The sequence below is a fragment of the Rana temporaria genome, chromosome 13, assembly GCF_905171775.1.
Source record: "Rana temporaria chromosome 13, aRanTem1.1, whole genome shotgun sequence".
In the NCBI taxonomy this organism is placed as follows: Eukaryota; Metazoa; Chordata; class Amphibia; order Anura; family Ranidae; genus Rana; species Rana temporaria.
Window position 1 is genome coordinate 120,536,513 of NC_053501.1, and position 13,364 is coordinate 120,549,876.

General features: G+C 54.6%; 1 protein-coding gene across 1 annotated transcript in view; it reads left to right on the forward strand.

Annotated features, from left to right (window-relative positions):
• Nucleotides 1-4,945: 4,945 nt before the first annotated feature.
• The window catches only part of LOC120920622 (integrator complex subunit 3-like), a 71,560-nt gene continuing 63,141 nt past the window's right edge, over nucleotides 4,946-13,364 (forward strand). Inside the window, exon 1 of the mRNA XM_040332806.1 lies at nucleotides 4,946-5,216. Coding sequence (XP_040188740.1) covers nucleotides 5,148-5,216 — 69 coding nt within the window. The 5' untranslated portion in view covers nucleotides 4,946-5,147. The remainder of the gene's footprint in view (nucleotides 5,217-13,364) is intronic.

Here is a 13,364-nt window from a genome sequence, read left to right on the forward strand (position 1 = left end):
CCAAGTGTCAGTGTTTCAGAATACTGGGGCCCCCAAGTGTGTCGTTGTTCTTGGCCCCCAAGTGTCAGTGTTTCAGAATACTGGGGCCCCCAAGTGTGTCGTTGTTCTGGGCCCCCAAGTGTCAGTGTTTCAGAATACTGGGGCCCCCAAGTGTCAGTGTTTCAGAATACTGGGGCCCCCAAGTGTCAGTGTTTCAGAGTACTGGGGCCCCCAAGTGTGTCATTGTTCTTGGCCCCCAAGTGTCAGTGTTTCAGAATACTGGGGCCCCCAAGTGTCAGTGTTTCAGAGTACTGGGGCCCCCAAGTGTGTCATTGTTCTGGGCCCCCAAGTGTCAGTGTTTCAGAATACTGGGGCCCCCAAGTGTCAGTGTTTCAGAGTACTGGGGCCCCCAAGTGTGTCATTGTTCTGGGCCCCCAAGTGTCAGTGTTTCAGAATACTGGGGCCCCCAAGTGTGTCATTGTTGTGGGCCCCCAAGTGTCAGTGTTTCAGAATACTGGGGCCCCCAAGTGTGTCGTTGTCCTGGGCCCCCAAGTGTCAGTGTTTCAGTGTACTGGGGCCCCCAAGTGTGTCGTTGTTCTGGGCCCCCAAGCGTCAATGTTTCAGTGTACTGGGGCCCCCAAGTGTGTCGTTGTTCTGGGCCCCCAAGCGTCAATGTTTCAGAATACTGGGGCCCCCAAGTGTGTCGTTGTCCTGGGCCCCCAAGCGTCAATGTTTCAGAATACTGGGGCCCCCAAGTGTGTCGTTGTCCTGGGCCCCCAAGTGTGTCGTTGTCCTGGGCCCCCAAGTGTCAGTGTTTCAGTGTACTGGGGCCCCCAAGTGTGTCATTGTTCTGGGCCCCCAAGTGTCAGTGTTTCAGTGTACTGGGGCCCCCAAGTGTGTCATTGCTCTGGGACGCCAAGTGTTGGAGTGTCATTGTTCTGGACCCCTGAGTGTCACATTACAGGGCTCCGAGGGCCACATCAAAGGGCTCCGAGGCCCACATTACAGGACTCCTAGGTCCCCATGGCAGTTGGGCAGGTTTTATTCTCAGTCAGGTGACCCGGGATTGAGGTCACATGACGGCAGTAGGCGGGTTTTATTCTTAGTCATGTGACCCGGGATTGAGGTCACATGACGGCAGTGGGCGGGTTTTATTCTCAGTCATGTGACCCGGGATTGAGGTCACATGACGGCAGTGGGCGGGTTTTATTCTCAGTCGTGTGACCCGGGATTGAGGTCACATGACGGCAGTGGGCGGGTTTTATTCTCAGTCATGTGACCCGGGATTGAGGTCACATGACGGCAGTGGGTGGGTTTTATTCTCAGTCATGTGACCCGGGATTGAGGTCACATGATGGCAGTTGGGCGGGTTTTATTCTCAGTCGTGTGACCCGGGATTGAGGTCACATGATGGCAGTTGGGCGGGTTTTATTCTGAGTCGTGTGACCCGGGATTGAGGTCACATGATGGCAGTTGGGCGGGTTTTATTCTCAGTCAGGTGACCCGGGATTGAGGTCACATGACGGCAGTGGGCGGGTTTTATTCTCAGTCGTTTGACCCGGGATTGAGGTCACATGACGGCAGTGGGTGGGTTTTATTCTCAGTCATGTGACCCGGGATTGAGGTCACATGACGGCAGTGGGCGGGTTTTATTCTCAGTCGTGTGACCCGGGATTGAGGTCACATGACGGCAGTGGGCGGGTTTTATTCTCAGTCATGTGACCCGGGATTGAGGTCACATGACGGCAGTGGGCGGGTTTTATTCTCAGTCGTGTGACCCGGGATTAAGGTCACATGACGGCAGTGGGCGGGTTTTATTCTCAGTCGTGTGACCCGGGATTGAGGTCACATGACGGCAGTGGGCGGGTTTTATTCTCAGTCATGTGACCCAGGATTGAGGTCACATGATGGCAGTGGGCGGGTTTTATTCTCAGTCACGTGACCCGGGATTGAGGTCACATGATGGCAGTTGGGCGGGTTTTATTCTCAGTCATGTGACCCGGGATTGAGGTCACATGACGGCAGTGGGCGGGTTTTATTCTCAGTCGTGTGACCCGGGATTGAGGTCACATGACGGCAGTGGGTGGGTTTTATTCTCAGTCGTGTGACCCGGGATTGAGGTCACATGATGGCAGTGGGCGGGTTTTTTCTCAGTCATGTGACCCGGGATTGAGGTCACATGATGGCAGTTGGGCGGGTTTTATTCTCAGTCGTGTGACCCTGGATTGAGATCACATGATGGCAGTTGGGCGGGTTTTATTCTGAGTCGTGTGACCCGGGATTGAGGTCACATGATGGCAGTTGGGCGGGTTTTATTCTGAGTCGTGTGACCCGGGATTGAGGTCACATGATGGCAGTTGGGCGGGTTTTATTCTCAGTCAGGTGACCCGGGATTGAGGTCACAAGACAGCAGGAGGCGTATTTTATTTTCAGTCACATGGCCCAGGATTGAGGTCACATGATGGCAGTTGGGCGGGTTTTATTCTCAGTCGTGTGACCCGGGATTGAGGTCACATGATGGCAGTTGGGCGGGTTTTATTCTGAGTCGTGTGACCCGGGATTGAGGTCACATGATGGCAGTTGGGCGGGTTTTATTCTCAGTCAGGTGACCCGGGATTGAGGTCACAAGACAGCAGGAGGCGTATTTTATTTTCAGTCACATGGCCCAGGATTGAGGTCACATGATGGCAGTTGGGCGGGTTTTATTCTCAGTCGTGTGACCCGGGATTGAGGTCACATGATGGCAGTTGGGCGGGTTTTATTCTGAGTCGTGTGACCCGGGATTGAGGTCACATGATGGCAGTTGGGCGGGTTTTATTCTCAGTCAGGTGACCCGGGATTGAGGTCACAAGACAGCAGGAGGCGTATTTTATTTTCAGTCACATGGCCCGGGATTGAGGTCACGTGACGGCAGATGGCGGGTTTTATTCTCAGTCATGTGATCACATGATGGCAGTAGGCGGGTTTTATTCTCGGTCATATGACGCCAGTGGGCGGGTTTTATTCTCAGTCACATGACCCAGGATTGAGGTCACATGACGACAGTGGGCGGGTTTTATTCTCAGTCATGTGAACACATGACGGCAGTTGGCGTTTTTTTTTCTCAGTCATGTGACCCGGGATTGAGGTCACATGATGGCAGTGGGCGGGTTTTATTCTCAGTCACGTGACCCGGGATTGAGGTCACATGATGGCAGTTGGGCGGGTTTTTTTCTCAGTCATGTGACCCGGTTTTATTCTCAGTCGTGTGACCCGGGATTGAGGTCACATGACGGCAGTAGGCGGGTTTTATTCTCAGTCATGTGACCCGGGATAAAGGTCACATGATGGCAGTGGGCGGGTTTTATTCTCAGTTGTGTGACCCGGGATTGAGGTCACATGACGGCAGTGGGCGGGTTTTATTCTCAGTCACATGACCTGGGATTGAGGTCACATGACGGCAGTGGGCAGGTTTTATTCTCAGTCGTGTGACCCGGGATTGAGGTCACATGACGGCAGTGGGCAGGTTTTATTCTCAGTCACGTGACCCGGGATTGAGGTCACATGATGGCAGTTGGGCGGGTTTTTCCTCAGTCACGTGACCCGGGATTTGGGTCACATGACGGCAGTGGGTGGGTTTTATACTCAGTCACGTGACCCATTTTTCTATCTCTCTCCAAGGATCTCCGGGTGGCCTCAGTGGATGGAGGTCACCAGGGGCCCCGTATGGAGGCGATTCTGGGGCCACTGAACACATTATATGTAAGCTGAGGTCACCAAAGTCAGTGAATTCCCTTTTAAACTCCCACAATGCACTGCAGAGACAATGATAAGTTGCCATAGGTAACAGGAAAGGGAGTTGCTATTAGCAACACAGCACACTTTCATGCTGTCCTGACTTCCGGCGCCCACCGATGACCGAACACGGTGCTCAGCCAATCAGCAATCGCAGCCGCCCGGCTCCTCCCCGCGTCCCCCCTTGCCCTCCACAAACATGGCGGCGCCTGCGCTGCAGGGCGGTCACCTGACTTCCTCCGTTTGTCGGCCGTGCTTGGCCGCTATTGGTTAGGAGAGGGGACGTCACGCCGGAGGGCGGAGCGTGCGGTTGTCAGTCCGGCGTCTCCCGGCTCTGTGATTGGACGGTGGCTGGCGCCGGGGGCGGGTGCTTCCGGTTGGTGGTTGTGAGCTGTGGATGGTTTCCTGTGTGTGCTAGGAGAGGGCCGGGGCGCCGCGGAATACAGCGCCTCAGTAGCCTGACAGGGGCCCCCCCACTTCACATAGGGCCCCTGACTTCCCATTAGAGCTTCCAGTGAACGGCTTGCGCCAGATAGGACCCTCATTCCCCCATAGGGCCCCTTACACACAGCCAGGGGCCCCCTTTTATCCCATAAGACCCCTTGTAGCCAGCCAGGGGCCCCCTTTGTTACCTCCTTAAGACAGTCAGGGACCCATTATCCCCTCTCAGGCGCTTGTAGCCAGGGGCCCCCTTTTATTTGTGGGGTCCCTAATAATCAGCCAGGGGCCCCTCCTTTCATATAGGCCACCAGGGGCCCCTTTATTTACTTTAGGGTTTTAATTAACTTCAGGGGCCCCTCTAAGGTAAACCCCCCCTCCAGGGCCCCCTCTTTAATTGTGGGATCCCCAGTATTCAGCCAGGGGCCCCTTCTTAGCCTGTATTAGATAGCTAGGGGCCCCTGAGGCCCCTCTTTTTTTTTTATATAGGCTCCTGATAGACAGCCAGGGGCCCTTGGAGCCACATAGGTTCCGCAGTACACAGCCAGGGCCCCCCTTCTTATTTCAGTAGTGTCCCAGCCTCGTAGGGCCCCGTATACACATTGAGACCCCCCCACCCCCGGGGCCCCCCCTTATATTTCACTAGGCAGCTTATTAAAGGGCCCGGGGGCCCCTTGATCCTTTTCTCTTAGGGCCCCGTATAGCCTACAGACCCCCCCCCCTACCTAGCTGTGGGGAGGTCCCCCATTCCCCCCAATTTTTCTACAACCCCCCCCCCCCAAATTCAGTCTAGATGCCCCCAAAATTACAGCCACTCCCCTCGCCCAATCGGGATCTAGATTTCTAAGGAGCACACGCCCCCCTGGATACAGAGACGGGCCTATCGTGTATGACAGTCCCCACCCCCTACAGGGTGTGAACACGGAACGGTGACCCCGCCCCCCCACACACCCAACATGGAGCAAAAGGCAAAGGTCAAGTTATTCGTCTCCACCAGCCTGGACGCCAAGGATGAGCTGGAAGAGGTAAGTGACCGCGGGGGGGGGGGGGGCCCCAGTATTCGGGGTCTGTAAAGAGAACCGGTCACGGGAGGATAAGGCTGCCCCACCCCTCAGGGCCCGCAACATGTCGGCATTGCAATCCGCCCTATTCCTGCCCTGACCGCTTCTCGGGGGAGGGACTTGTCATTGTCAGGGGAGTTGATGGTTTTTTTAGGTGCCGTCCCCCTGGTGGGCGGGGCTGACCTCCTGGCTCCTTGGTGTGTATGATGTTGCTGGTGTGACCCATTTAATGCGACTTGTCAGCACTGGTGAGGAAATTCTGCATTTGTGATTGGTGCATTGTAGACAGATATGGGGGGGGTTTAATACCTCCCTCCCAATGACCGGGGTTCAGGAGTCTCTGATAAAGGGGGCTGACCCCTCCCCTTTTAGTCTTAAACGGCTGTACTGGCTCCTCCCTCCCCTTCAGTCCCCTCCCAAGACTCTGTATTAATTGGCATTGGGGGGGGGACTCTGTATTAATTGGCATTGGGGGGGGGACTCTGTATTAATTGGCATTGGGGGGGGGGACTCTGTATTAATTGGCATTGGGGGGGGGGGGACTCTGTATTAATTGGCATTGGGGGGGGGGGGACTCTGTATTAATGGCCATTGGGGGGGGGGACTCTGTATTAATGGCCATTGGGGGGAGGCGGGACTCTGTATTAACTGCCATTGGGGGGAGGCGGGACTCTGTATTAATTGGCATTGGGGGGGGGACTCTGTATTAATGGCCATTGGGGGGGGGGGGACTCTGTATTAATGGCCATTGGGGGGGGGGGACTCTGTATTAATGGCCTTTGGGGGGGGAGGGGAACCTCTGTATTAATGGCCATTGGGGGGGGGGGCACTCTGTATTAATGGCCATTGGGGGGGGTGGGGAACCTCTGCATTAATGGTCTTTGGGGGGGCACTCTGTATTAATGGCCTTTGGGGGGGGGGCACTCTGTAGTAATGGCCATTGGGGGGGCACCTCTATTAATGGTCTTTGGGGGGGGGGACCTCTGCATTAATGGTCTTTGGGGGGGGGGGGGAAACCTCTGTAGTAATGGCCATTGGGGGGGGCACTCTGTAGTAATGGCCATTGGGGGGGGCACTCTGTAGTAATGGCCATTGGGGGGGGGGCACTTGGCACCCCAGATGTTTTGGAACTCCATTTCCCATGATGCTCAGGCACTCTGCAGTGTAGTGGAGCATCATGGGAAATGTGGTTCCAAAACATCCGGGGTTCCGAGGTTCCCCGTCACTGCTCTTTACTAATAGCCATGGGGGGACTGACAGACGGGGGCTCTATACTAAGTCATTAGGGGGGTACTCCATATTACTGGCCATTGGTGGGGACTATATTAAGAGCCATTGGGGGGGGGGGGGACTAGTGTGGACCCCAACTCAGGAGAATAGTGGATAAGTCGAGCCATCTAGGCAGTAGAGCCAGGAAAGTAATAGGTGAGCAGAGGACCCGGCACCCACCTTGAGAACCCCAAACTCAGGAGCATCGGGTCAGACCCGGCAGAAGGACTTGGGATGGTGACTCGGGTGTACGGTAAAGCGGCACTATTCTGGATAAAATGAGAATCGCGATTTTTTTTGCGTAGAAGATAAATCGCGATTCTCGCGGCGTATCGTCATCTTTCACATTAAAAGTCAGAAAATTGGGCAAACTTTACGGTTTCGTTTTTTTTATTTTATTAATTGAAGTGCATTTTTTCCCCCAAAAAATGCATTTGAAAGACAAATACAGTGTGACGTAAAATATTGCAGCAATCGCCATTTTATTCCCCGGGGCCTCTGCTATATCTATATATAATGTTTGGGGGTTCCAAGTAATTTTCTAGCAAAAAATATTGATTTTTAACTTAACCCCTTCCATACCGGGGGGGCACTTACGCACCTTCCTGCCCTGGCCAATTTTCAGCTTTCAGCGCTGTCGCACTTTGAATGACAATTGCGCGGTCGTACAACACGGTACCCAAATGACATTTTTATCATTTTTTTTCCCACAAATAGAGATTTATTTTGGTGGTATTTGATCACCTCTGCGATTTTTATTTTTTGCGGAACAACTAAAAAGAGACCGAAATTTTTGAAAAAAATTACGTTTTTAGTTTTTTCTGTACATTTTTTTTATTTATTTTTTGTAAATAAGTGTTCTTCAATTATGGGCACCGATGAGGTGGCACTGATAGGCGGCACTGATGGGTACTTATGGGCACTGATAGATGGGCACTGATAGATGGGCACTGATAGGTGGGCACTGATAGGTGGGCATAGATGGGCACTAAGAGGTGGCACTGATGGACACTGAGGGGTGGCACTGATGGCATTGCTAGGCATCATTTCAGCCAGTGCCCATGTTGCCAGTCAGTGCCCATTTGTGGCGCCCCCACAGGCGCTCCCCCATGAAATCCTGCAGGATGTCAATAGACGTCCAGTCAGGATTTCACAACCACTTCCCGGATGTCTATTGACCAGGCGGGAAGGGGTTAAACAAATGTCAGAAAAAGATTTAGGGCCGGATTCAGATACGAGATACGCCGTCGTATCTATGCGCCTGATTCAGAGAATCAGTTACGCATAAATTTCCCTAAGATCCGACCGGCGTAAGTGTCTTACACCGTCGTATCTTAGGCTGCATATTTACGCTGGCCGCTAGGTGGCGCTTCCGTATAGTTACGCGAGGAATATGCTAATTAGGTATTTACGCCGATTCAGAAACGTACGTCCGGCCGGCCCTCTGACTTTAAGTGGTTACATTTCCTGCATTACACACAGAAGTTTATCTCTAAGAAAGAAGTTGGTTACAATGTTTCATGTTAAAAACTTGGCAGTCTGCCGGGATTTTTTCTTTGCACACACAGAAGTTTATCCCTTTGATCTAAGAAGGAAGCGTTAGTTACAATCTTTCCTGTTAAGGACTTGGCAGACTGCCGGGATTTTTTCTTTTGACAGCTGAAAGTCTCTCCATTTGTTATATGAAAGAATCTGCAAACTGCATTGGAGATCCTCGGGGGGGGGGGGGGGGGGGGGGGGGGGGGGGGTTGAATCGAGATCACAATTTTATTTAACGAATAATTGTGCAGCTCTAGTGTACGGGATGGACATCGGGTCAGACCAGGCAGGAGGACTTTGGATGGTGACTCGGGTGTACGGGATGGACATCGGGTCAGACCATGCAGAAGGACTTTGGATGGTGACTCGGGGTGTACAGGATGGACATCGGGTCAGACCAGGCAGGAGGACTTTGGATGGTGACTCGGGTGTACGGGATGAACATCGGGTCAGACTAGGCTGAAGGACTTTGGATGGTGACTCGGGTGTACGGGATGGACATCGGGTCAGACCAGGCAGGAGGACTTTGGATGGTGACTAGGGTGTACGGGATGAACATCGGGTCAGACCAGGCAGAAGGACTTTGGATGGTGACTCGGGTGTACGGGATGGACATCGGGTCAGATCAGGCTGAAGGACTTTGGATGGTGACTCGGGTGTACGGGACGAACATCGGGTCAGACCAGGCAGAAGGACTTTGGATGGTGACTCGGGTGTACGGGATGGACATCGGGTCAGACCATGTAGAAGGACTTTGGATGGTGGTAACTCGGGTGTACGGGATGAACATCGGGTCAGACCAGGTAGGAGGACTTTGGATGATGGTAACTCAGTTGTACGGGATGAACATCGGGTCAGACCATGTAGAAGGACTTTGGATGGTGACTCGGGTGTACGGGATGGACATCGGGTCAGACCAGGCAGGAGGACTTTGGATGGTGACTCGGGTGTATGGGATGAACATCGGGTCAGACCATGTAGAAGGACTTTGGATGGTGACTCGGGTGTACGGGATGAACATCGGGTCAGACCATGTAGAAGGACTTTGGATGGTGACTCGGGTGTACGGGATGAGCATCGGGTCAGACCAGGCAGAAGGACTTTGGATGGTGACTCAGGTGTATGGGACGAACATCGGGTCAGACCAGGCAGAAGGACTTTGGATGGTGACTCAGGTGTACGGGATGGAAATCCGGTCAGACCAGGCAGAAGGACTTTGGATGGTGACTCGGGTGTACGGGATGAACATCGGGTCAGACCAGGCAGGAGGACTTTGGATGGTGACTCGGGTGTACGGGATGAACATCGGGTCAGACCAGGCAGAAGGACTTTGGATGGTTACTCGGGTGTATGGGATGAACATCGGGTCAGACCAGGCAGAAGGACTTTGGATGGTGACTCGGGTGTATGGGATGAACATCGGGTCAGACCAGGTAGGAGGACTTTGGATGGTGGTAACTCGGGTGTACGGGATGGACATCGGGTCAGACCAGGCAGAAGGACTTTGGATGGTGGTAACTCGGGTGTACAGGATGGACATCGGGTCAGACCAGGCAGAAGGACTTTGGATGGTAACTCGGGTGTACGGGATGAACATCGGGTCAGACCAGGCAGAAGGACTTTGGATGGTGACTCGGGTGTACGGGATGGACATCGGGTCAGACCATGTAGAAGGACTTTGGATGGTGACTCGGGTGTATGGGATGAACATCGGGTCAGACCAGGCAGAAGGACTTTGGATGGTGACTCGGGTGTACGGGATGAACATCGGGTCAGACCAGGCAGGAGGACTTTGGATGGTGACTCGGGTGTATGGGATGAACATCGGGTCAGACCATGTAGAAGGACTTTGGATGGTGACTCGGGTGTACGGGATGGACATCGGGTCAGACCAGGTAGAAGGACTTTGGATGGTGACTCGGGTGTACGGGAAGAACATCGGGTCAGACCAGGCAGGAGGACTTTGGATGGTGACTCGGGTGTACGGGAAGAACATCGGGTCAGACCAGGCAGGAGGACTTTGGATGGTGACTCGGGTGTACGGGAAGAACATCGGGTCAGACCATGTAGAAGGACTTTGGATGGTGACTCGGGTGTAGGGGATGGACATCGGGTCAGACCAGGCAGGAGGACTTTGGATGGTGACTTGGGTGTATGGCATGGACATCGGGTCAGACCAGGCAGAAGGACTTTGGATGGTGACTCGGGTGTTCGGGATGGACATCGGGTCAGACCAGGCAGGAGGACTTTGGATGGCGACGCTCAGCAGTGAGACTGGAAGAACAGACAGGACCGGGCAGCTATACTACATATCCCTGCTGGATGAGGAGCAGACCTGGCAGCCAAACTGCATACCCCGGCACAGGAGCGGGACTGGAAGAACAGACGGGACTGGGCAGCGAGACTGCTGGATGAGGAGCAGACCCCGGCACAGGAGCGGGACTGGAAGAACAGACGGGACTGGGCAGCGAGACTGCTGGATGAGGAGCAGACCCCGGCACAGGAGCGTACTGGGTGAACATTAGATGGGACAAGGCACCTGACTCCAGCACAGGAGGAATGGCGGACCGATCCAGGCAGCGGGATTGTGGACCGCAGCACCGGGGAGCATGCTGAACAGCCGGCCAGGCAGAGAGGCAGGCCTGCAGACCCCTCCGGAGCAGGCTACATTACTGCAGAGATGAAGAACCAGAGTACAGGCCGGAGGTCGGGGAAGGCAGCAGACTAGCGAATCCAGAAGATGGAGGGAGGAAAAAATTGGCCATTACTTGGAGTATTGTGACTTCCTTTCCTTCATGTGACGGTCCATACGGTGACACCACAGCGGTAACGTGCGTCTTCTATTCTCCACGTTTCACTGGCAGCCTGCTGTAAAGTCTCTGATTCGTCTGCCATGACTCTCCTGTAAGTGTGTGACTTGATGTTCTCCAGGTGACCCGCCACCGCCGCTGTCCCCGCCATACTGACACTAAGCAGCCGCCCGCGTTATTGATGAGCGGTATCGCAGACACAGATCACTGTCAGAGGCAACACGCGGGTTGTGTATGTTTATATGAAGTGTGTCGTGTTAGACGGGCGTACCTGGATAATGTCCAGGGTTAAAGAAGAACCCCGCATGTACTACATCCTCACAGCTACTTTACTCTGTTAGAAATGTGTTTCCGTGGTCCCTGTGGTGTGTGTGTAGTGTCAGGGGGACAGAGTCCTGGAGATACAGGAGGGTGTCAGGGGCACAGAGTCCTGGAGATACAGGAGGGTGTCAGGGGCGCACTGGAGTCACAGGAAGATACAGAATTCTCTGGGGGGGGGGCACGGAGTCTCTAAACAATGCGATCTGTCTGGAAGCAGTGGGGTCCCTAGAAGTGCATGGGGGTCACTAAAGGAACAGGTGTGCTGGGGGTCACTGGAATAAACAGGGTTCACCAAGTTACCAAACGGGGGTATTGTGTGTGGGTTTGGGATGACTGGAGGCACTGGGGTGGGCAGGGGACACAGTCAATGGGGACACGAGTGCTGAGATCACTAAAGGGAACAGGGTTCAGAGAGTCACCAGAGGCACAGAAGTGCTGGGGTCACTGGAGCGTACAGGGGACATGGTCACTAGAGATTGAGGAATGCTGGGGTCACTGGTCACTAGAGATTGAGGAATGCTGGGGTCACTAGAGTGGGACAGGTGGTACTATAGGCAGGGCAGTGCTGGGATAGCTGGACACAGTGGGACTGGAGTCACTTGGGACACTGGGGTCATTGGAGATTCTGGAGTCACTGGAATGGACAGGTTTCATAGAGACGCTGGGGTCACTGGAGAAACGAGTCACTGGAGTGTACAGGTTTCATGGGGTCACTGGAGGCGCTGGGGTCACTGGAGTGCACAGGTTTCATGGGGTCACTGGAGGTGCTGGGGTCACTGGAGTGCACAGGTTTCATGGGGTCACTGGAGGTGCTGGGGTCGCTGGAGTGCACAGGTTTCATGGGGTCACTGGAGACGCTGGGGTCACTGGAGTGCACAGGTTTCATGGGGTCATTGGAGGTGCTGAGGTCACTGGAGTGCACAGGTTTCATGGGGTCACTGGAGAAACGAGTCACTGGAGTGTACAGGTTTCATGGGGTCACTGGAGGCGCTGGGGTCACTGGAGTGCACAGGTTTCATGGGGTCACTGGAGGTGCTGGGGTCACTGGAGTGCACAGGTTTCATGGGGTCACTGGAGGTGCTGGGGTCGCTGGAGTGCACAGGTTTCATGGGATCACTGGAGACGCTGGGGTCACTGGAGTGCACAGGTTTCATGGGGTCATTGGAGGTGCTGAGGTCACTGGAGTGCACAGGTTTCATGGGGTCACTGGAGACGCTGGGGTCACTGGAGTGCACAGGTTTCATGGGGTCACTGGAGGTGCTGAGGTCACTGGAGTGCACAGGTTTCATGGGGTCACTGGAGACGCTGGGGTCACTGGAGTGCACAGGTTTCATGGGGTCACTGGAGGTGCTGAGGTCACTGGAGTGCATAGGTTTCATGGGGGTCACTGGAGGTGCTGAGGTCACTGGAGTCTACAGGTTTCATGGGGTCACTGGAGTGCACAGGTTTCATGGGGGTCACTGGAGGTGATGTGGTCACTGGAGTCTACAGTTTTCATGGGGTCACTGGAGTGCACAGGTTTCATGGGGTCACTGGAGGTGATGTGGTCACTGGAGTCTACAGGTTTCATGGGGTCACTGAAGGTGCTGGGGTCACTGGAGTGTACAGGTTTCATGGGGTCACTGGAGGCGCTGGGGTCACTGGAGTGCACAGGTTTCATGGGGTCACTGGAAGTGCTGGGGTCACTGGGGTGCACAGGTTTGATGGGGTCACTGGAGGCGCTGGGGTCACTGGAGTGCACAGGTTTCATGGGGTCACTGAAGGTGCTGGGGTCACTGGAGTGCACAGGTTTCATGGGGTCACTGAAGGTGCTGGGGTCACTGGAGTGCACAGGTTTCATGGGGTCACTGGAGTGTACAGGTTTCATGGGGTCACTGGAGGCGCTGGGGGCACTGGAGTCTACAGGTTTCATGGGGTCACTGGAGGCGCTGGGGGCACTGGAGTGCACAGGTTTCATGGGGACACTGGAGGCGCTGGGGGCACTGGAGTGCACAGGTTTCATGGGGACACTGGAGGCGCTGGGGGCACTGGCGTCTACAGGTTTCATGGGGACACTGGAGGCGCTGGGGGCACTGGAGTGCACAGGTTTCATGGGGACACTGGGGGCACTGGCGTCTACAGGTTTCATGGGGACACTGGAGGCGCTGGGGTCACTGGAGCGGACAGGTGTGTC